The sequence below is a fragment of the Oryx dammah genome, unplaced genomic scaffold (genome assembly GCF_014754425.2).
Source record: "Oryx dammah isolate SB20612 unplaced genomic scaffold, SCBI_Odam_1.1 HiC_scaffold_11, whole genome shotgun sequence".
Taxonomy (NCBI): Eukaryota; Metazoa; Chordata; class Mammalia; order Artiodactyla; family Bovidae; genus Oryx; species Oryx dammah.
The window spans coordinates 39,673,011-39,696,546 of NW_024070195.1; the positions used below are offsets into that span (position 1 = coordinate 39,673,011).

Here is a 23,536-nt window from a genome sequence, read left to right on the forward strand (position 1 = left end):
ATTTCCCCCATGGATTCATGTAAATAAATGTGACTTGGCTTGATATCAAATTTCACTTTTCAACTGACTTATAAAAGTGGAGAGAAGTGTCATAAGGAGCGTGAGAGGGCAGACTCTCATCATGAAAGTACATTTAGAACTTCCCTGGTGGTCCAGTGATTAAGACTCTGCTCTTCCAATACAGGGGGCAGAGGTGGGGGAACTAAGAGTCCACATGCCGCATGGTGTGGCCAAAATACAAACAAACAAACAATAACGAAACTAAACAAATAAAAGAAAGTATACTTAAAGACCACACAGTTTTTAAACAAATCACTGTCTTTGATTTGCCTTGTGGTCCAGCGGCTAGGAACCTGCCTACCAATGCGGGAGACGTCTGTTCAATCCCTGGTCCAGGAAGGTTTTAGATGCCACAAGGCAACTAAGCCTGTGTGCCGCAACTACTGAGCCTGTGCTCTGCAACAAGAGAATCCACCGCAGTGAGAAACCCACACACCACAACTAGAGACTAGTCCCTGCTCGCTGCAACTAGAGAAAGCCTGTGCACAGCAATGAAGACCCAGTGCGGCCAAAAATGAATAAATAAACAATTTTTTAGAAATCACTATCTTAAGGAAAATATATTTTTCTGGTGAAATAGTATAAGCTTGCCATAAAATAAATGACAATGAGAGAGCTTGGATGAACGGAGTGACCTGGAGGAGCTTTTTACTTTTACTTACTCAGCATGACCCCACCCCACCACTACCACCTCTTCTCCTAAGGGTACCTCCTTCCTTCCAAAGGGAGAGGGTGCATACCAGATACCTTTCAAGGAATTTCCGTGGAATCTGCTCCCAGACACTTAAACTTCCTTTTCACTGGGCATAACTTTGTCATGTGTCCACAGCTAGCTACAAGAGAGCCTGAGAGATTTAGTCCTTATTCTTAAAGAAGGCCATGTTGTCGTTGCTATTTAGTCAGTGAAGTGGTGTCTGACTCTTTTGTGATTCCTTGGACTATAGCCCGCCAGGCTCCTCTGTCCATGGGATTTCCCAGGCAAGGATAGTAGAGTGGGTTGCCATTTCCTTCTCCAAGGGATCTTCCCGACCCTGGGATCAAACTCACACCTCCTGCATTGGCAGATGGGTTCTTTACTACTGAGTCACAAGGGAAGCCCCAAAAGAAGGCCAAATGACTAGCTAAAAATCAGAGGTCCTATTACTAAGGAAGAAAAAAGTAGATGTTGACATAGGCAACAATTCATCTCTGCCCAAAGCCATATCTAGTAACAGAATATTTCATATAATGGTGGAAAATTAGAAATTACCAAAATTAATAAAGCACATCCATACTATGGCCATATCAAAATGATTATGCCCAGTTCTTGAAATGGAAGCATTTCAATAGTAATTGTTAAGTGGGGGAAAAACAAGTTGCCAAAAATATGAGCTCTGTTCTATAAAATTATATATAGATCACATGTGTATATATATAAATATGGATGCACTAAAAATATTTCTCTGGGTGGTAGAATTACATCATAACACTTTAATTCATTTTATACCATTACTTTTACTAAAAAGAATGCATCATTTTTATAAGCAAAAAAATATCTTTTCACTTCGAAAATACGTGGGCATCTGTGTCTCTTAGGAACTTCATGAGCGGAGATGAGAAGTGAACAGTGGCAGGGTGGGATTAAGGGCTGGGGAAGCTCTCCATCATTTTCCACACAAGTGATATTCTGTTGCTGGTTTCCTGGGAGCTCCTGGACAGTGGTGTCCAGGCGGCTATTGATCCCAATGCCTAAACTCAGGAAAAAGGTCTATGCTGAAATGGTGGGAATCACCATGGAGAAAATGGCGTGTAAAGCTGGGCAAGGAGGTACAATAGAGCAGAAACCACCCTGGGCGTCTTCCCTCGGCCTCCAGAGCCACTCCCTGCCCTTTTCAAGTTTGTTCCGTGCCTGGAAATTTGACCTGTTGAACTGTATCACATCAGACTCCCTGCCTTCTGGCTTTCAACTGGGTTCAGTCCACAGGAGGCCCTGGTAGGAGATTAGAGGGTGGGAAGAGAGAAGCAGGGGTGTTTCTTCCTCTGGCTCCCTCCATGCAGCGCTAACACAGGCTGACTGTTTCTCCCAAATGGAGGTTCAGCTCTTATCAGGCTGGCTTCTCCTCCAGCCCTCAGGCCCAAGTGAGGAAGTGTGCCCACTGCTGCCTGCCCCAGGGCACAGGACTGCCCCGTGTGGTTTCCCAGGACCTGCCCCACACCTTTGTAAATAGCTTTTTTCACACTTGCCCTGCATTACCCAATCTGAGTGTGCCATCTGTTTCCTGCCAAGATCCTGGCCAACACAGAGAGGGATCCAGGGTGAGGACAGGAAAGAACACCCAAGTTTAAAGGGCAAGGAGAGGGAGAGGACACGGGAACCTAATCGACAGAGGAGTTCAAGGCAAACCAGGGGTTATGAAATCAGGGGAGCGGCCAACAGTTTTACGAAGATTGCAAGGAGGTTAAATAAGGATGAGATCTCAAAGGTATATTGGGATTGGCCATCTGGAGGAGGAGCTGGGAAGAGAATTGGGTGGGTGGTTCTGGGAGGAGGGATCTAGTTGGAGATGGAGCAGAAGATAAGAGATGAAGAGAGGTGAGAAAAGGGGGTGGGAGCAGAGGAGAGAGAGAACCAGGGCAAAGGGAGGAGGAGGAGGAGGCAGCCTGGCCACGGGGTGAAGAAATCTGATTCTTTAGTCCAGATGAGGAAGCAGGTAATAACTCCAAGAACGAGTGTGTATGTACCAAGGTACAACACACACCTATGAATACCCAACGCCCACACCTGCACACACTATACTGTACACTAACACCAACACACACACTTGAACATATCTACACCACCATGCTTCACCACACACACCGAAGACACACACTAGCACACACACACACACCTCACCACCTCATTATCCCTCCACCACACCACTCCATGAGCACAACAGCTACAACAGCAGCTGCCAGATCCATAGATCTCTGGCACCCATGCAACATCAGATCTTTGCTTTGCTGTGACACTTGTCTATTAGCTGGCGTTCACATTATACCCTGAGAAAAACCTGCTTCGGTCTACCCATGCATAAAAAAGGAGGCGTTCTCAGTGTTTACAGCATGGTACCTGGGGGACAGTAGGTGCTCTGTGGATAAACCTGGAATGGCCCCATGGTCCCTGGCTCTCCCTTGTGGGAGAACTGGGCAAAGGCTACACTTGGCTGTATGTTCTGAGCTCGTAAATGATTTAACCCAGGGGGGCCCTAAAGACTGGCCTCCAATGACCACAACCCAAATGCCTGTCCATCTGATGGAATATTCCAGAGTGAAAATGAACCACGCACTACAATATCCATGAAACTTTATAACATAGTATTGAGTAAAAAGAGGAAGTGGCAGATCACTACATACATGCCTGATAGTCAACATTCAAGCACAACAGAAACGAAACACTACATAATTTAGGAACACATGCCTATAAAATAAAACCTTTTTTTAAAGACTTCCCTGGTGGCTCAGTGGTTAAGAATCCGCCTACGGATGCAGGGGACATGAGGTCATTCCTTGGTCCAGGAGCATTCCACATTCCATGGGGAAACTAAGCCCATGCACTCTAGAACCTGTGCTTTGCAACAAGAGAAGCCGCCACCGAAGCCCACACACAGAGCAACTAGAGAGTAGCCCCCCATTCACAGAAACCGGAGAAAGCCCACATCCTGCAATGAAGACCCAGCAGAGCCAAAAATAAAACAAATAAATAAAATGCCCGTTCTTTAAAAAAAAAAAATTAAGAAATGTAAAAGAATGGTAAACAAAATTCAGGACAGCATGTTACGTGTGGCAGAAGAAAGGACGGGACTAATAAAGGATCGTGTTGATAGATGAGTGTCATTGTGAATGCCTGCTTCTTGAACTGCAAGCTGGATTTGCCACCCAATATCAGTTCAGATCAGTCGCTCAGTCGTGTCCCACTCTTTGCAACCCCATGGACTGCAGCATCCAATATAATATAATATTAATAAAAGGTCATGCTTGGACCAATGATGAGAATATTTCATGAACCAAGGATTAAGATTAATCTAATTCTGTACATCGGATGTCCTGTTACAGTAAATAAAAATAAAGACTGTCCTCTCAGCTTGACCCTAGTTCTGCTTATTTTTGTACTTCCTCCCACAGCAATGCTGAGGGGTCACTGCAACCTTGTTCTTGGCAATCGGGGTTACTAGCGCAAGGCTGGGCAGGAAATGAACTGGGGGATGAGGCCATATCTGCTTTAACACTGTTCTCGATGGGTCCTTTGTGGTAAGGGTTTCCAAGAACCAGCAGAGCAGTTGAGGGAGCTGAGTAACATTTACAAGAAATGTGCCCCTGCCCCACCCCCTCACCACCCCGCCCCATCCCCTCTCTCTTCCCTTTAGCGCCTCCAACTCTTCCTCCCCACTCAGGCCCAAGTGAAGGGTAACTCACAAGAGCCAATAATGAATATTTCCATAGAACCAGAACTTTCTGGAGTCTGGGGAAGAACTGCCCTGACCTCCATTCAGATTCTGGGCCATGAAGGAAACGAGAGGACTAATCCACACAAACACTTATTAAGTAGCAGCAGAGTGATAGTGAGCATCAACCACCTGGGTCCAAATTCTAACATGGCAACTTCTTAGGTATGCGACTTTTGATACTATACTTAGAAGCCTGCACCTCAGTTTTCCCCATCTGCAAAATGGGGATGAATAATAACATCTCACTCATGGAAAGTTGTTGTAAGACTAAGACATACAAAACACGCAAGACAGTGCTGGGCACTTAGTAGGTACTGAGTGAGTGTTTGCTATTGTCGCTAAGTGTTATAAAGGATGCAGATGAATCAATGAGACCATTGTCTAGGGCAGGAGTTTGCAAACTTTCTTCTGTAAAGGGCCAGATAGTCAATATTTTTGGCTTTGCTGGCCATAAGGTCTTTGTCACAACGACTCAAACTTTGCCATGAATGGAGTCATAGTTCGTAAATGGATGAGCTTTATTCATTAATGCTGACAATTGAATTTCACATAATCTTTACCTGTTATGAAACATTATTCCTCATTCAGTTTTTTTTTTAGCCCTTTAGAAATGTAAAACCCAGTCTTAGCTTACAGGCCATATAAAACCACGTAGTGTGGCAGCCTTGCAAACTGTGGTTCACCATCCCTGGTCTAATGGGGAAAAAACATTAACCCCTCTGGATTTTTTGTTTTACCTGTATGTTCTGTGACTCGCTTTACAAGTGAACAAACTGAGGCTCATTCTTCAAAGTCCAGCCAAAGGCAGTAATAACTCCATCTGCTGCCACCTTCGTGATAATCACACATTTCATTAATTTTAAAATTTTATCATGAAATATTTAAGGCAAACCAAAAATTTTTAAATATGATGCTGGGACTTCTCTGGTGGCCCAGTGGTCAAGACTCCAAGAGTCCTTCAGGGGGCATAGATTAGATTCTTGGTCAGGGAACTAAGATCCTACGAGCTGTGAAGAGTACAAATACTTCTTCATCATCTGGTTTATGAAATAAAGCATTGCCCAAACAGTTGAAGACCCCCTCCCCAAGTTACAATCACCCTATCTCTACCCCAGAGAAAAGAACCACCATCCTGACTGGGAATTTATTACCATGTACTTCTTAGTGGGCTTCCCTGATGGCTCAAACAGTAAAGAATCTGCCTGCAATGCGGGAGACCCGGGTTTGATCCCTGGGTTGGGAAGATCCCCTGGAGAAGGAAATGGCTACCCACTCCAGCACTCTTGCCTGGAGAATTCCATGGACAGTGGAACCTGGTAGGCTCCAGTCCTTGGGGGTCACAAAGAGTCAGACTAGTTGACTAACACTTTCATACTTCCTTAGTACTTTAACTAAATATAGAAGCATTCTTAATCAGGAGGTAATATTTCTTTGCATGTACACACACCCTTTATTTAATTGGATTTTAATAATCCAATCAAAGAATATCTCTACTGTATTCAGAGATTAGTCTCAGAGGGTGTAAAAAGGCCCTGAGGCATCCAGTAAGAAATAGTGGTAGTACCAACATCCAGGGTTGACTTCCAAGTCAGCTCTAACCATTGCTCCCCTCTATAATCCTGGGGCTACACCGGATCCCCCTCCACACTAAATTTTAAACTTCTCTGAAAAGAGACTGATCTTTCATCCTTCCTATAAAACCCCTAATATCTTGCACCTACTCTCTTGTACTTTTCTTCAAAGAGACACTATCTCCTATCATCATCCCTGGCAGTCTCCATAGAGGGTGGGGAAACTGCCAGAAACTTCAAGGGAAAAAAGGGTGGGGCTTTGATTTCTTTAGAAGTTTGGAGCAACTTTTAGGCCAAGTGTCAGCTTTACTGGAAAGGATGAGGTATGCAACCCTCACACTCCAAAAGATTGGAGTTTCTGCATGTTTGGTGTGGGTGGGGGCAGGGGGGAGCAGGGGGCATAGAGAAAAGGGGAACTGACAAAATTAGCCCCCTAGAATCAAGAAATCCTTCCTTCCTCTCTGATGGCCACATGGGAGCTGAGCCAGGATTTGGGATCTAGTCTAAGCTTAAGGGTAGACATGAGTAGCGGTATTTGTAGCCTGGACCCTCAACCTGACAAGACAGCATCTGGGCCAGTGGTCAGAGGGTGTGTGTATGCACCGGCGGTAGGGAGCAGGATGACCCAAGGGGAAGTCTGCTACTGATGGCTTCTAAAGAAACGAGAAACCGGTATTTTACAAATACTTGATACGCACATTGACAGTGGTACTGCAGTGTACTTTCAGTATATCAGGTGGTAGTCAGGCCACGTGCAATAGATGCATTCATGGGTTCTACCATTTAAATTCTCACATAATGAATAAGGGGCTCAAACAGATCCCTGCAAACAAGCCTTGGACTGAAAATGCTAATTATCCCAGCATAAGCAGTAAGAAAATGGCAGAGCTAACATTTCAGCCACTCCCATTATAAGCTTTTTTTTTGGCTGTGCTGGGTCTTCATTGCAGCACAGGGGCTTTAAAGCATGCATGCTTAGGTTCCCAGCCCAGGGATCAAACCCACATCTCATTATAAAACTTTTTGTCAAGCACATTGGTAAGGAATGGGCTTCCCTGATGGCTTCCACGGTAAAGCGTCTGCTGGCAATGCGGGAGACCCGGTTCGATTCCTGGGTCGGGAAAGTCCCCTGGAGAAGGAAATAGCAATCCACTCCAGCACTCTTGCCTGGAAAATTGGCTCCTCTGTCCATGGGGTTGCAAAGAGTCAGACACGACTGAGCGACTTCACTTCTTCCAATACCCCTGCCTGGAGAATTCCATAGGCAGTGGAGCCTGGCAGGCTACAGTCCTTGGGGTCGCAGAGTTGGACGTGACTGAGCAACTACTGGAGGAAAACTCTTGCTTACTGATTGTTGTCAATGACTGAACCCCACACCAAAGGTGAAGGGTACTTGAATCAGAATTTAGAAATAGCACAAGTATATAGTATTCCAGTAAACTCAACATGTATCAAGGGCACATGCTGAAAATGTTTTACTAGTGGGAGAGACAATCGCAAAAAGCCTCAACTGGTAGCTTAGCAAGATTTTGGCATCTAGGTCTGCCTTATCCAGTGGAACTTTCCAGCAAATGCTCTACAGTTCCATGCCTACGGAACTTCCATAGCTACAGAGCTTCCATAGTGGGCTTTCATGAAATCTGACTAGTGCTGTTTTAGCCCAGCCCTAACAGAGGTTGGGATTTCTTTGGGCCCCTCCAGCCAAATCTTGTCCACACAAGAATTGGCCCATCCACTCTTTGGCCATACATTCATTTCAGAAAAGTGTGTATCCCAGAAGCCCTACGGTAAGCAACCAGATTCAGGCAGACCACTCCCCCTTTCCTTCCCAGGACAGATTTTGGCACTTACCAAGAGCACATTAGCATGCCTCTGCATGGATAACACTTAAGCCACAACTTAAGACAAAAAGTATTTTATTCAAAAAACGCCAAGTATAAAAAAAAAAAAATAAGATCTCTTTTATTCCCCTGTACAGTATTTCACTCAGATAAAACCAGCAGGCTACATGCTGCTCAGAACACAGCCCCAGAGAGGATCCGGAAGGCACACCATCCAGAACTGCTTTTCATATATCTATCCTATATACACAAGTCAGCAACACCCCTCCCCCATCACCCCCAGACTCCACGCCCACTTGGGTAAGCCCGCGAGGGGGGCCCCCCCCGCAGCAGTCAGGGAGCGCGGCAGCTGTCTCGCCTGAGTCCCGTCACCCTACAAACCAACAGAGCAAGCATCGCAGCCCTCCCCAAAAGGTCCCCAAGTCAGAGGAGGAAAGGAGAGAAAAGAAAACTGGCGGCAGCCGTGGAAGCTTGGAGCAGGAAGGGAACCAAATAAATAAATAAATAAATACATAACATTGACCTCCAGGTTAGAACGCGCATCATCTTTCCAAGAAAAAAAAAAAAAAAAACCCAAAACAAAATAGGTAAAATAACTTAAAAGGCAAAATTAAAAAAGAATTAGATCAACTACAATCCTTTTGTACACTACCATGCCAACTGTACACACATTTACAGTTTTTCTGTTGATTTGCATTGTTTGTGCATTTGTGTGTGTGTGTATGTGTGTGTGTGTGTGTGTGAGGTCTTGGCTTAGAAACAGTTAAGTAAAAATCAAAAAGGAAGACCAGTTCACTTGGGAGTTTTACTAAAGGTGGAAAAAGGGCAGGTGGCTCAGCGTTTGGCCCTGTAGCCTCTTCCATGGCACCTTTCATATGAAGGTTGGGGGGGGGGGCAAGGGGGAAGGGAGAAAAGAGAGGGAACCAAACCCAGGCAGATTTTTGGAGAAGCAGCAGGTAAAAGAGGCAAGTTCAAGTATTTCTCCCAGCACAGCCGGAGTCCCCACAGAAGGCACTCAGAAAGTCGGAAGAGGTGACAGGGACTTAAAATGGTGCTAGTCCTAACCCACCCCAACCCATGCCCCACCCCCCGCCCGCCCGACCCGTCACGGCTTTCAGCAGAACTTTTGATGAAGGGAACAGTTCCATGGCAGGATCCTGACCTACTCCCACCCCCCACCGCCGCCCACCCCTGGGATTTTGCAGAGTCCAGCGATGCTGGACACTGGTAAGAAGGAGAGCTTCTATGGGAGGAGTGGAGGCCTAGGACACCTGGAGTGGAGTCTCTTCCTCCCTTTGGGGAGGCAGCCTCCAGGAGCCTGGGGTCTGGAATGAGTTGTAAATGCTGTTCCTGTATCAAGCACTGTCCTGCTTGGAGATTAAGTGTCACTGGTACTTGGGAAGCTGAAGACACTTCCCCTCCTTTGAGCATCTGACAGGGAGGGAAGAACCTGTGGGAGAAGCTATTTGCTGGGCCCTGGCGACAGGCTGTGGAGATGGATCTCAGCAGTTTCCTGGGGCAGGAGGACATCTTGCATCCACGGATGGTTCTGGATTTCTTCGAAGGTTGGCCGATCTGATGGTCTCAAGGCCAAGCACCATCTAATGAGATGTTGACACTCTGGAGAAAGAAAGACAAGAGGTTATGAATGACTCGACTTGCTTTTGCAATGTAAAGGTCTTCCCACATTGCTTCCCAGGGGCCCACAGGTCAGGTATCCAACCGAGAGACCAGGCCCTTTCTAGAAGGCTGCTTCTTCAATGAGAAGGTATTAACTAACATCTAGAGCCTCCAGTTTGCTTTCAGCTTAAAAAAAAAAAAAAAAAAAAAAAAAACAGCTCCCCTCTTAAACCTGTGGTTTTCAAACTTCAAGACCTTTCCCACGACGCCCACTCACCAGAAATAGGAAGGATGATGACAAGGGATTTTGATGAGACATCACTAAGCAGGATGAAGTGATTCAATTCACCTACCGACTTACAAATATGAACACCACCCACAATGAGGTAACTGGAACCGCAGTATTTAGAGGGCCTGGCCTGCCTTAAGGGAGAAGGCTCAAAGAGCCCTCAACTTCTCACTCCTAGGCAAAACAGCCAGGAGTTAAGGGATCAGGATTTTGGGGTACTCGAAAACAAATGAAAAAAATCTTCCAGTGATACTAAATGGTCTTTTTCTTCCTAATATTCTCACAGGTGCTCTTCCTCTGACCTCCCTGCGAAAGCACCCACAAATGCACATCATTTGATTCCTGCAGACTGGCTCTCAAGCATGAATCACTGGCCAAGAATCCTGCTAAACCAAGGGTCACAGCCTCTCCTGGGGAGTAAAGCTCTTCAAGCTCGTCAGGGACTATCAGCCTCATGATCCCAGCCTCTCCTCAATAAGGGGCTTCCCAGAAGTTACCTGAGGAGACCCGCTGCCTGAAGAAAACTTGGCCCCTCACGATCTCCTCATCGTGCTCAAAGGGAATATCTCCGCACACCATGTCATACAGCAGGATCCCCAGAGACCAGACGGCTGCCGACCTGCCATGGTAGCGATGGTAGCGGATCCACTCTGGAGGACTATACACTCGGGTCCCTGTGAGTCAAGGGAATAGGAAGGAAAACATGCTTTTAGCAAAAATAAAACTCACAGCAACTGAGAGGTATGCTGAGTAACTTAAAAAAAAAAAAAGGGCACCACCCTACTTCTGTCAGCAGCTGAGTGAACTCCAATCTCCCCCCCTCCCCAGGGCTAACAGGAGTGGTTGAGCAGCTTATGGCAACTCTCCAACCCAAAGCATTACCGACTTCTCTATCAGCCCAGACCATAAACAAACAGCTCCAAGAAACAAACAGGGCCAGCCACAAACCCAAGCACCAGACTTGGATGTGGTAGGACCACCCACAATTGGAGGAGATGAATACATGCATAATCAAGGGAGGTATCCCCACAGACTATCCTTAAATTGCATTAAAGGTCCTCGCCCAGGAGCAGGTTAGAGGGCCACCTTAGATATGATCCAGGCAAGGACACTTGCACAATATCCTAAGTCAGGGTGCCCTTTAAGAGGCCTTCCTCTCCACCCTCTGAATGCAAGGGCAGACACCCACACACCCCTTCCTCCATCCAAGGGAGAGGTAGCGCTGCTGGGCAGGCTTCAGACCACGTGATTCCTGTTTACAAACTTTGAGTTGTAAAAAAAAAAAAAAAATGTGGGGCCATCCCGCTGGCGCTCACCAGGGGGCAGCAAAGACTGGAAGGAAAAAACATGGGAGGACCCGGCCAGCCATTAACTGTTAAATACAAAAAAAAATACAGCCCAACCCAGCGTCCTCCAAGGGCAAATAAACACAAACCACAAGCCCCAGTCACAAGTTTTGAAAGGCTGTCGTTTGTTAGGTTAAGCCGCTCAGATGATGACCCACCCTCCTCTGCTTTGATCTCCGAGCTCTCCATTCCATCTTTTCTGAAAGAACCCGCTCCAAGCCCCTCCCTAGGATAGGTTTTCATCCTCTCTGTGGAGACACCCAACTAATTTTCAAACCAGCAAGAGATCCTATTTCACAACATTCATTCCCGACTCCCTCATTCCACATCACCACCAGAATAAAATAATAACAAGAATCAACAAAATGAATTATTTAGTAAAACTACTCTTCTCTTCCTTATTCGTCCCTAGATCAAAGGGGAGGGGAAAACACACACACACACACACACACTGCAGCTCTAAAAACTACCTCAACCGAAAACTCCCTTATAAATCAAAACAAAAATGACAAAACCGGCAATCAATTTTCATCTCTCCCGCTCTCTCCTCCCCTTCTCCCCTCCCTCCCATCCTTTTACCGGCGGGGAAACTGGGTCAGACTTCAGAAATCTGGGCTACGGCCGGTTGCCCACAACCTCTTATTCATGGGGAAAGCTTGGAACCCACTGAATTTCACTTAAAAAATAAAATCATGCCAGAGAGATTACAGGTTCCGCTGGCTCGAAATTCCCAGCTTTCCTACCCTGGGAAGCCCTCCTTCGCCCCACCCCTGCTAGCATCGAGCCAGGCGGCCCGATGACCTTTACAAAGGGCCGGGGAGGGAATCCTGCCGAGGCCTCCAGGCCAGGCCGAGTCACCTGGGCAGTTCCCCTCCCGGGGAGCTCCCCCTCAGGCCTGACTCACCATCGAAGTCCGTGTAGACGGTGTCCTTGAGCAGCGCCCCCGACCCGAAGTCGATGAGCTTGAGCTCGCCGCGATTGAGGTCGATAAGGATGTTCTCGTCCTTGATGTCGCGGTGAAGCACCCCGCAGTCGTGGCAGTGCCGCACCGCCTCCAGCACCTGCCAGAAGAAGCTGCGGGCCAGCTCCTCCTGCAGGGCCCCTCTTTCCGTGATAAAGTCGAAGAGGTCTTGCACCGGCTCCGGCCTCTCCAGGATCAGGACGAAACTGTCGGGTCTCTCGAACCAGTCCAGGAGCCTAATGACGCCGGAGAAGCCCGAGCTCACCTTCTTCAGCAGAACCACTTCCATGGGCACTCGGGTGCCATTAGGCTGTAGAGGGCCGAGGGGGGCTGCAGTCAGGGCGGGGGCGGGTCACAGGGTGCCCCGCTCCACCCATCCCGGGGGGTCGCTCCCTCCAGGATACTCACCAGCTCTCCCCAGTCGGAAATCCGGTCCTTCTCCACGTGCTTGATGGCCACCTGGAAAGGCCCCCCATAGAGTCTGTTAGAGATTCCCTCGCCGGGGGGCAAACACACCGGCGTGCCCCCGGCTGGCGCGCCCTCCTCGCAAGCCGGACGCCCACTCACCGGCAAGTTGTCGGCGACACGGATGCCTGAGTACACCGAGCCGAAGCCGCCGCTGCCCAGGAGCGGGCCCACCTGGTACTGCGACTCCAGGGGCTCCTTCTCCTTGCCTAGGAAAGGGAGAGTCCCAGGAGACTCAGTGACGGCCCGCGAGCCCCCCAGCTTCCACCCTCGAGGTCCAGCCGCCCCCCACCTCCATCCAGGGTTGGTGGGAGAGAGGCACTTACCCGGCGCCAGCTTGGTGGCGTGCAGGTCGCTGCAGGGCGCGGCGCGCAGGTGGGCAAGCGAGTTGATTTTGGACAAGAGCATCCCCACCTCCAGGGTGTCGGCGCAGAGGCTGTGTCTGGAGTAGCTACTGCAGTAGGGGCTAGGGCTGCGCCGGCGGCTGTGCCTAAGGCCGGGGCTGAGGCTGCGGGTGGCGTTGCGGCTGCGGCTGCGGCTGGCGCGGAAGGCCGAGGGCGAGTCGGAGGACGACTGGGGGCGCTGGCGGCTGACGGACACGCCGGCAGGGTCAGGCAGCGCCGGGGGCGGCAGGGTGGGCGGCTCGAGGGGCTGGTGTGGCAGCGCTGCGGCACAGGGAGTGTGTAGCTGTAGCTGCTGCTGCTGTTGCCGGTCCCGCCACCGCCGCCGCCGCCAAGTCCTCTCCGGCCTCCTCCGCCACCGCGGCCGCTGCAGCAGACGCCCGGCTCGCCCTGCCGCCAGGAGTAAAAGGGGCGGAGCGCGCCGGCGGGGAGGGGGCGCGCGGGCGGGCGGGGATGGGGCGGGGCCTCTCCGGGAGGCCTAGGCGGGGGAAGCCGGGCGGCCGGGCCGGCGGAGGGAGGAGAGGGGGTGGGGGAGCGGCGGGACAGGGCGACTCCCCTCCGCACCCCCCCTCTCCGCTCGCCCTCCGTGGCCGCGCCCCGCCCCCGCCCCCGCCGGCGCGCCTCCAGCCAACCAGAGGCCGGCTCATCTGCATAACGCGGCGCGCGCCCCGCCCCCGCCCCGCCCCGGCTCTCGCGGTCAGAATGGTCTCTACGCCGCCACGACGTGGCGGGAAGGAAAAGGCGCCAAAATGGAGGGGGAGGGGCGCTGGGGCGTGCGGGGAGGCGGGAGCCGGGTGTTGAGCCGCGAGGGAGGAAGGATGGGGAGGGGCGTATCGATTCAAACCCAAACAATAACAAAGCCTTCAAAGGCCGCCCGAGGCCGGCTCTGCGGCTCTCCATTTCTCGGGGTTTTTGGGTCAAGGGCTAAGAGCTGGAGCATAACAAGTTGCGCAGAGAAGACAGCCGTTGGTGTGTCAGGCCCCGAGGCCCGGCGGCCGGCGCGCCGGGGTGTGAGCGACTGTGGGGGGGGGGGGGGTGGGGGGGGGTTGCCGATGAGGGTGGTCTTTTATGTGTGACTCAGACGCGAGACCTCCAAGTCGGCTTGGGCGGGTTGACCACGCGCTGTGGGCTCGGGCTGGATTCTCTGGGGTTTGGATGTTGGGGGCGCAGAATCTGCAAGATGTGAGTCACAACGGCGGCTTCACGGAGGTGTCACAGGCCTGGAATAAAACCCGGAGAGCTCCGCTTGCTCGGGGGAGGGGTCCAGATCGCGATTGTCACAGCCGGTGAAAAGATCGGCCCCCAGATCCCCTGGCAGATTTTTATGTTTTAAAAAATGCAGAAAGGTTCCAGTGAATCCTGATGCCGAAGAAGTGATGTGTGTCAGAGTGCCCAGTAAAGAGGAAATCACGAAACAAATGTTAGTATTGTGATGCCAGATGCTGTCTCAGCCCCTTCTGTGAGGGCGGGAGAGAGAAGAAAATGCCTCATCTAAAAGCGAGGGTGGGAAGGCGCGCTAGATGTAATCAGAGTTTTCACGTTGTATTCACCTTCTCATCAGCCTGTTATTACCAGTCAGGCAATATTAGCAATTACTGGCTGCCCCCAGTCTTGACTCAAAGGAAATTCCCCCCTCACCCCCGCTCCATGGCCCCTTGGAAATAACACGGAAACTGACCAATTCGACTTTCATCCTTTGTCCTTTTAAACTTCTTGTAGAGTTGATAACGACGTGTGAAAAGAGTAAATTAAAATTCTTTGTAATCCGTAAATTGAGTTGTCGGGTCCTCCTAAGTAATTGAGAGCTAACTACATCCTCTTAATTTTTTTTCAAGTTTCTGCCACTTAAAAAATGAGGTCTGAGGATCTGTATGGCTGCACTCATTAATGAATTTAAATGTTTCATTAAAAGTTTTCTACAATGCTGTTATATAAAGATGCTCAGATATTTCACAACTTTTATTATCTTATGAAATATTACATATTTTCCTTTTGTGTACTGTGGCCTAACTCATTCATTTTTGATGACTAGGAAAAAGCCCAAGGGAACAAGAATTATGTCTTTTTTACAGATAGGAAAATGAAACATAAATAAAATGACACAGGGTCATACAACAGCTAAGAGAAGAAGAGATAAAACAACACAAATTCAACTCCTGACTATCCAAAATTTTCCTCTTGTTGGGCTCTAAAACTGTTCTTGGTACTGAGTAAGACATCAAGTATCAACCAATGTATGTGACCCCCACCTCCGTCCCCTCTTCCTTTCCTCTCATAAGCCCTACTGGACTATTCTCACTTGTTCCCACTTGTCTAGCCTTTGTAGAGCTGGACTTTCTGCCTTTGTAGAGGTAGTCAAATTGTTCTGAGAATGCCCCCTCTGCACTTTCATTTAAAGTCTTTCCAGACTTCAGAACACAATTAAAATAGTTCCACTCCAGATTGCTAGGCAAACTGTCTACGTCATTTAATCATGTATTTGTTTCTTGGTTTTTGGGTTTTTTTTTTTTAATCTATTAACTTTTCAGTTATTTATACCTTGTCTTCCTATTCCTTGAATGAGTACATTATCCAATATTCATTGATGAAGGGAAAAAACAAAATGGGTCCCAACAAAAAGGTCATGATTAAAGTCATTTTATACCAAATTTAAGTGAATTAAGTGGGCTTAGGCAAAGTAAAATAAAGGTTAGGAACAATCTTTAAACTGGGTTAGCCTGCTTTCAGATCTGAGATCTGGCACCTACTACTTAATGTGACATTCGTGAAGTTGCTTAACCTTTCATCAGCTTGATCTTTCCTCAAATTGCTTTAGACTCTTATGACACCTCCCTCATAGGACTGTTGTAAGGAGCAAATGAAATTCTACCTATAAAGCTGGTAGACTGGCAGGAAGTAAACTTCCAATAAATATTAGCTATGATGGCAATGATGCTGATTATGATTATAACGATGATGAAAAGGAAGAATTTGGGGATGGTCTTACACCTTGGAAATTTCAAAGATAACATACTAGCTAGTTAGATTTTAATCATCTTGGGAGAGAATATGATTCAAACTAGTTGTATACATTCAATCAAGTTCACTTTCTCTAGATCTTTGTAGGGCTCAATCTTTAATTAGCTTTAGCTAAAGTGATTAACATCTAATATGTCTGCTTCATATGATGGGTACTTCACAGCTGGAAGTTATAAAACATGGACCTTGCTTGGAAAAGAGCTTTTATTTACTTAAAACCGCTTTTAAAGATGATTATTAAACATTCAAGTATATTTTGCGTTAAAAGTTACTCTTCAAAAGTAGAGAATTTGATGTTTTGATTCATCAACCTGTAGTTGTAATAATAAAAACAAGCATAACCTGTGATGTCTCAAAGATTCTAACAAAGAATCGGAAAAATCACACTAATAATTAAATGACAAGTGCTTTTGGAAAGATGAAGGCCATAATTATGCTAACAATTCTCAGGAAAGGGAAGAATTGTTTTATGTTTATTTGAATAACAGCCAAATTAATCGTTAGGTGGTTTCCATATTCTACCTGATATGGATTTAATCAAGGTATTGTCAAAAGAATGACTTCAGCAATTTCTGTAATCAAAGTTTAGAAGAGGTTTGAAAGGGAGGACTATTCACTATCTTTTAAAGTACCGCTGAGTCTACTTGATACACTTATATAACCAGGTCTCTATCAGTTTTTCTCTATAAATTATTTGCAATTAATTGAATAGAAATAATTTGGGTCTGCATCTCCTATTTCTCTCCTAAAAAGAAGGATTACTGAATTTTTAAATTTAAAGTTTAATTTTGAAAAAAATTATCATTTTTTATTTTACTCCTTGTTTGGTAAAATAAAAAGAAAGAGGAAAATTTGGGAGAAAGTCAGCTGCAATCCACTTCTTTCTATATCTTAAAATGTCTCCAATTATCTCAACAGTTGTAAGATTATTTAGAAAAATTTAAATTTCACATGTGTGGAATATATGTGAAAACTCCCTACAAATCGTAAGACAGGAAATAGTCTAAATTTAAAAAGACTGATGCCTCTGGGAATTCCTTGGGTGTCCAGTGGTTAGGACCGTGCTTCCACTGCCAGGAACCTGGCTTTGATACCTGGTCAGGGAACTAAGAACCTGAAAGCTGTACATGGCATGCCCACCGCTGCTCCCCCACCTCCCCCCCCAAAAACAGACTGAAACCTTGATGGCCGACAGGCGCATGCAATATTGCCCATCATCTCTAATTATTAGAGAAATGCAAATCAAAACTACAATGAGGACTTCCCAGGTGGCCCAGCGGCTAAGATCTGCCTGCCAGTGCAGGGACACTGGTTTGATCCCTGGTTTGGGAAGATCCCAGTGCCGTGGAGCAACTAAGCCCATATGCCACAACCACTGAGCCGAGCTTTGGAGCCCTTGAGCTGCAACCGCTGAAGCCGGGGAGCCTAGAGCCTGTGTGCTTCGACAGAAGTCACTGCACAGAGAAGCCCCCACACTGCGACCAGAGAAAGCACTCACAACAACGGAGACCCAGCCCGGCCGAGAAAACTACATGAGGTGTGACCTCACACCAGTCAGAATGGCCATCGTTAAAAAGTCTAAAAGTAAAAACTGGACAGGGTGTGGAGAAAAGGGAACCCTCCTACACTGTTGGTGGAAATGTAAGTTGGTGCAGCCACTATGGAGAACAGTATGCTGCTGCTGCTGCTAAGTCGCTTCAGTCATGTCCGACTCTGTGTGACCCCACAGACGGCAGCCCACCAGGCTCCCCCGTCCCTGGGATTCTCCAGGCAAGAACACTGGAGTGGGTTGCCATTGCCTTCTCCAATGCATGGAAGTGAAAAGTGATAGTGAAGTTGCTCAGTCGTGTCCTACTCTTCGAGACCCATGGACTGCAGCCTACCAGGCTCCTCTGTCCATGGGGTTTTCCAGGCAAGAGTACTGGAGTGGGGTGCCATCACCTTCTCTGATGGAGAACAGTATAGAGGTTCCTCAAAAAACAAAAAATAGAGTTGCTATATGATCCAGCAATCCCACTTCAGGACATACATAGGGACAAAACTATAATACAAAAAGATACATGCATCCCTATGTTCATAGCAGCACTATATAAAATAGCCAAGACATGGAAATAACTTAAATGTCCATTGACAGATGAATCAAGAAGATATGCCATAAAAGAGAATATATTGTAATACTCAGTCATAAAATAGAGTGAAAGGACACCATTTGCAGCAACACGGATGGACCTAGAGATTATCATACCAAGTGAAATAAGTCAGAAAGAGAAAGACAAATACCATATGATATCACTTACATGTGGAATCTAAAATATGACACCAGTGAATCTATCTATGAACAGAAACAGATTCGCAGACAGACTTGTGGTTGTGGGGGGAGTGGATAGATTGTGAGTTTGGGATTAGCATATGCAAACTATTACATATAGAATGGATCAACAACAAGGTCCTACTGTATAACACAGGGAACTATATTCAATATCCTGTGGTAAACCATGATGGAAAAGAATATGAAAAATAATGTATATATATGTATGTATAACTGAACTACTCTGCTGTACAACAGAAGTTAACACAACATTGTAAATCAACTACACTTCAATAAAATAAATTTTAAAATAAATAAAAAGACTGAAGTTTCCTTTTTAAGTTGTAGTGCTTGTGGTAGTGGTGGACAGCTAGGAAATCCAGAATGTCCCAACAACAGAACAGTCAGGAAATCTATGAAGTCAAGTTAGAACTGGTTCTTGTCATTGATAAGATGTGACATTTGTTTCAAGTTTGTAAATCTCCCTTAGTCAGCTTCCAATTTTCTCGGCAAGGTTGGAGAAAGAAAGGGTTTTTGTTATTCAGTAAAGTATATGTAAATTAATTACCAATTAATTTGTTTTTTTTTTAAGAAATAAAAATAACCTAGATTCATTTTTTGATTTTTACACATTTAGTACTGAGAGTTTGAGTAAAATTAATTGAATGTGCTATACACAAAGATTTTATAGTTCCTGGGTATCACTGGATAGGTAAAAACTAAAAAGAGCAGCTTGGAATGTACAAAGGCTACAGGAAGCCTGGAGACTGTTATAGAAATACCTTATTAGAAGATGAGGAAAATGTATGCTTCAGATCAAAAACAGGCAAATGCTCCAAAACTCTGCATGTTTAACTGATAAAGTAGAGGGGCTGTGTGTGTGTGTGAGAGAGAGAGAGAGACAAAATTCACATATATGAAAGCTGATGAGGGGACTGTTTGTCATTTTCTAAAAAATAGAATAAAATTATTGATCCAAGACTTGGAAAAGCCACAAAGTGCACCTAAGTAAAAGAAAAAAAAAAAATCACTCAGAAAGATTTCATGGAACATCGAAACACTAAAAAGATAGTAATGAAACATTTGTTTATTGTATATCTCATTTATCATTTAATAATATACAGCTTTATTTTTTTTGCATTTGCTTAGTCTCTATAACTAGATTATAAATGTACTGAGGGCAGAAATCATTCTTCCATTGAGCATAAAAGCTAAGGGCTGACAGTGGGTCAAGTGAGAGGGGCAAAAGAGAGACTGTAATAGCAACCAAAATTGAGCATCAGAGATGTGCTGGGGGACTTCCCTTGTGGTCCAGTGGTTAAAACTCCATGCTTCCAATGCAGCCGGCGTGGGTTTGACCCCCAGTCAGGAAACTAGGATTCCCGCGTGCCCTGTGGTATGGCCAAAAAAAAAAAAACAAACAAAAAAGGTAATTATAATAAATGACCAAGCCTATTAATAAAGCAAATATTTAACAAACAAAGCAAAAACAAAGATGTGCTGGGTGTTTTTCTAAGTACTTTACATGAATCCTTATATAAATCCTGTCACATAGGCAGTTTTACTATCTTCACTGGCTTATAGGTAAGTGAACAGAAACAGAGAGAAGTAATTTGCCAGACCTAAGTGGCAGAGCCATCCCCTCCCCATCATGCCAAACTGCTTTTTCAAAGAACACAAGATGAGTTTAAGGGATTTAACAAGGTAAGCTATGATTAAGTTCTAAGTGAGGGTATATCATGCACAAGGGCAGGGTTCAGAGGAGGCTGAAGAAGTCAAGGAAGGCTCATGGAGGATATAGAACTTGATGTGAAATCTTGAAGGATGAGTAAGATGCAAAGAGATAGGAGAGACAGGGGACTTCCCTGGTGGTCCAGTGGGTGTGTGTGTGTGCTCTCAACGCAAGGGGCATGTGTTCAACCCCTGGTTGGGGAACTAAGATCCTGCATGCTGCACGGCGCAGGCAAAAGATGCTTTGTGTGATGTTCTCTGTATTCTCCTTGGAAAGTGAATGAATAAAAGTTTCTTTAAATAAATGAGAAGCAGAAAGCCAGAGAGAAAAATCAGTCGGACCTCCTGACGTCAAGAGGCAAAATGTGAAAGAGATGAAAAAGGTGACAGATTTTATTTCAGTCTTTATTGAAGAAGAAACTAGGAAGATTCTCTATTCAAATCACCTCTTGAAGCTTATGGTTTGGGAATAGTAGCTTACACTGTGGTTAACACATAGGGTGTTCAAGATTCAAATGACAAAGACGACATGCATTAACATGATTGGATGAAATCCACTTGATAATTTGGAGAAACTTACATTTTCAGCATACACTTCCTCTTTTCCAACTCTGTTCTAGTTCTCTTTTTAGGTTAGGTTCTGCTAAAACAAATATGGACAGCTCACCACAGCCAGAACTAGAAAACTATACTGTAAACACGGAACCATTTTTTACGGCCTTGGCCTTCAGTGTACGTCAACATTTCTTTGAATGTCTCTGTTCGATCTTGGGCTCAATTTAGAGGGCAAGTGAGTGTGCTGCCTTCTTTACAGAAATAGTGTTACTTTTCTCCGGATAGGTTAAGCTTGTTTCTTTGTTCAGTGATGCTACATTATTAGAGGGACACCCACTCACTATATGAAAATCAAACTTATCATTGGCAGTCATCAGAATGACTCTGAAGTTATTCTTATGAATGGGAGTTGTATTGGCAAAGAGCCTGTCTCCTTGTGCAGGGCTGTAAAGACAACACAGATTACATACTTTAGCCCAAATTACATATGTACCCTGAGTTCAGTCTGTCTTTACAAACTAACACAAAGCCATTTGGGCTTCTGGCAGCTCTCTGATCATTGCAGCCAATAATTTTTAAACTCACAGCAATTAGTGTACTAGTATTTTGCCACAATCATACTCTTCTGCTACCTAAGTGCTCACTGTCTTCATAGCATCATCTTTAAGAGCAGCAAGCGTTACCTGAGTGTTGGCCATGAAAGGATTCATATTTCTCCAATGAGATCATAAGCTCTTCAAGTGCAGAGTTTATATTGTAAATTTTTTAAGATCACGTAGCTCCCTTTGGTAGGTACTAAACAGATAGTTTTTTTTTTTTATGGAATTTAATTAAACCCAAAAGAGAATACATTTAAGATCCTGAGTTTCCCTTGCCTTTCTCTTTGCTCCTGCTATTTTTATTGTACATATTATAGCGACAAAACAAGTGGCTATTTGCGCTTTCAAAAATTAAGACTTCAGAACAATTTTTTGCCTTTCTCAGAAAAGTACTTAAATTTTTTTTATTTTTAGCTGTGCTGGGGCTTCATTGCTGTGCTTGGGCTTTCTCTAGTTGTGGCGAGTGGAGGCTACTCTCTACTTGCCGTGCTCGGGCTTTTCATTGCAGCAGCTTTGCTTGTTGCAGAGCACAGGCTCTAGGGCTCATCCACTTGAGGAGTTGCAGCACACAGGATCAGTAGTTGTGACACATGAGCTTAGTTGCTCCCTGGCATCTTCCTGGACCAGGGATTGAACCTGTGTCCCCTGCATTGGCAAGTGTATTCTTAACCACTGGACCACCAAGGAAGCCCAGAAAAGCACCCAAAGCTTAGAGAATTAGGTACAGTCTAATTTTTAGGGATAATACTTAATATTAATTGAGCACTAACTATGTGCTAAACACTAGTCTAATTAATTTTGTGTGCTATATATACTCACATACACACTAATATATGATAGATATTCATATGGCATATACATATTTTTTTTCCTTCAATCCTCTTGATTATTATTATAGGTAAATAACTCGCCCAAGGCCCACAGGTGAGAGAGGCACAAGCCCTGATACATAGAACATATGCTGATTAAGAGATAGACAACGTATGGGGTAGTTCTTTGTGTGTTAGAGGTCACACTCAAAGCACAGAAGGCCACAAGCCAGATTAAATAAAATCAGGAAGCAAGGTAATGACTGGAAAGACAATAGAGCCAGTGGATAATTTCCTTCAATATTGTGCCCAAGAGAAATGAATGGGGATTGGAACAATGTTGAAAGTTAACGGTGTGAGTGAGTGGTGACAAAGAGGAATGACAGCTGAAAATGAGAGCTTCTGGTAGTCAAGCTACCAGATAAGGGTTAAGGGTTAGCCTTAGGGTGAGAGAAAGCTATAATCTATGGCTATGAGACAAGTACCTCTTGTGTTTTGCAGGGGTATTGACTGATACAGTCAGTTAATCTATAAATACTTGCTGAACAGCTACTATGTTCAAGGTACTGTGCCACGGAGATAGGTAGAAGCAAAATACAAGTCCTAGTTTCTTCTTAAGAATCTTTTTATCCTGATAAGGCAAGACATATAGAATCATGAAGATTGAGCTTGAAGCATAAAGCTTGAAACATAAAGATGAGCTTGAAGGAAACATAAAGATCTTCTCATCTAATCTTTCTAGTTTTACAGATGACCAAAATCAAATCTCAGAGGCAGGAAGTGACTTGCCAAAGTTCCCATAGCCTTTTTAGAGCAAGGGTAGAAGCCAGACTTGATTACCACTTCAGGCTCTTTCTATTTTCTTATATAGATGTAATTAGTAATGAATGGTAGTATTTGCCAAGTAGAAAATGAATGGTATAGGCAATGCATTGTTTCTTACCGTAATATGTTTACAATTAAATGCTAAAATTTTTTCTGGGGAATTTTCAGGTGCAGAGGGACTTTCCAAGTTGTCTCCTCAGCTGCTTTAGCATGAAAACAGAAAAAGGCCCTCCGGCGTGCTCTCAGAGCACCTGTGCCACCTCAGTCATATATGTCACACGTGATCTTGACCCATCTAGTCCAGCAGTTCTGAAAGCGTGTGGTCTCCAGATGAGCAGCACCTGGAAACTTGTTAGAAATGCAAATTCTTGAGCCCACTCCAGATCCACTCAATCAGAAACTCCGGGGGTGGGGCTCAGTGATTTATGGTTTAACAAGCCATCAGCTTGCACTGATACACTTTTAGAAAAACTGTATATATAATTTTTATTTATTTTTGGCTATGTGGTCTTCATTGCTGCCTGGACTTTTTCTCTAGTTGTGGTGAATGGGGGCTACTCTCTAGTTGTGGTGCTCCAGCTTCTCACTATGGTACCTCCTTTTGTGGCTTTGGGGCTCAAGAGCACAGGCTCAGTAGCTGTGGCTCACAGGCTTAGGTGCTCAGCAGCATG

The 23,536-nt window shown here is 45.6% G+C and overlaps 1 protein-coding gene across 1 annotated transcript; it reads right to left on the minus strand.

Moving 5' to 3' along the window:
- Positions 1-7,996: 7,996 nt before the first annotated feature.
- Positions 7,997-15,336, minus strand: PIM1 (Pim-1 proto-oncogene, serine/threonine kinase). The gene is made up of 6 exons (XM_040249789.1): positions 12,946-15,336; positions 12,722-12,828; positions 12,563-12,613; positions 12,098-12,464; positions 10,345-10,521; positions 7,997-9,558 (listed from the first exon to the last, which is right to left on the minus strand). The coding sequence occupies exons 1-6, from the start codon at positions 13,025-13,027 to the stop codon at positions 9,401-9,403; spliced, it is 942 nt and encodes a 313-aa protein (XP_040105723.1). The 5' UTR covers positions 13,028-15,336; the 3' UTR covers positions 7,997-9,400.
- Between the last annotated feature and the right edge of the window lie 8,200 nt (positions 15,337-23,536).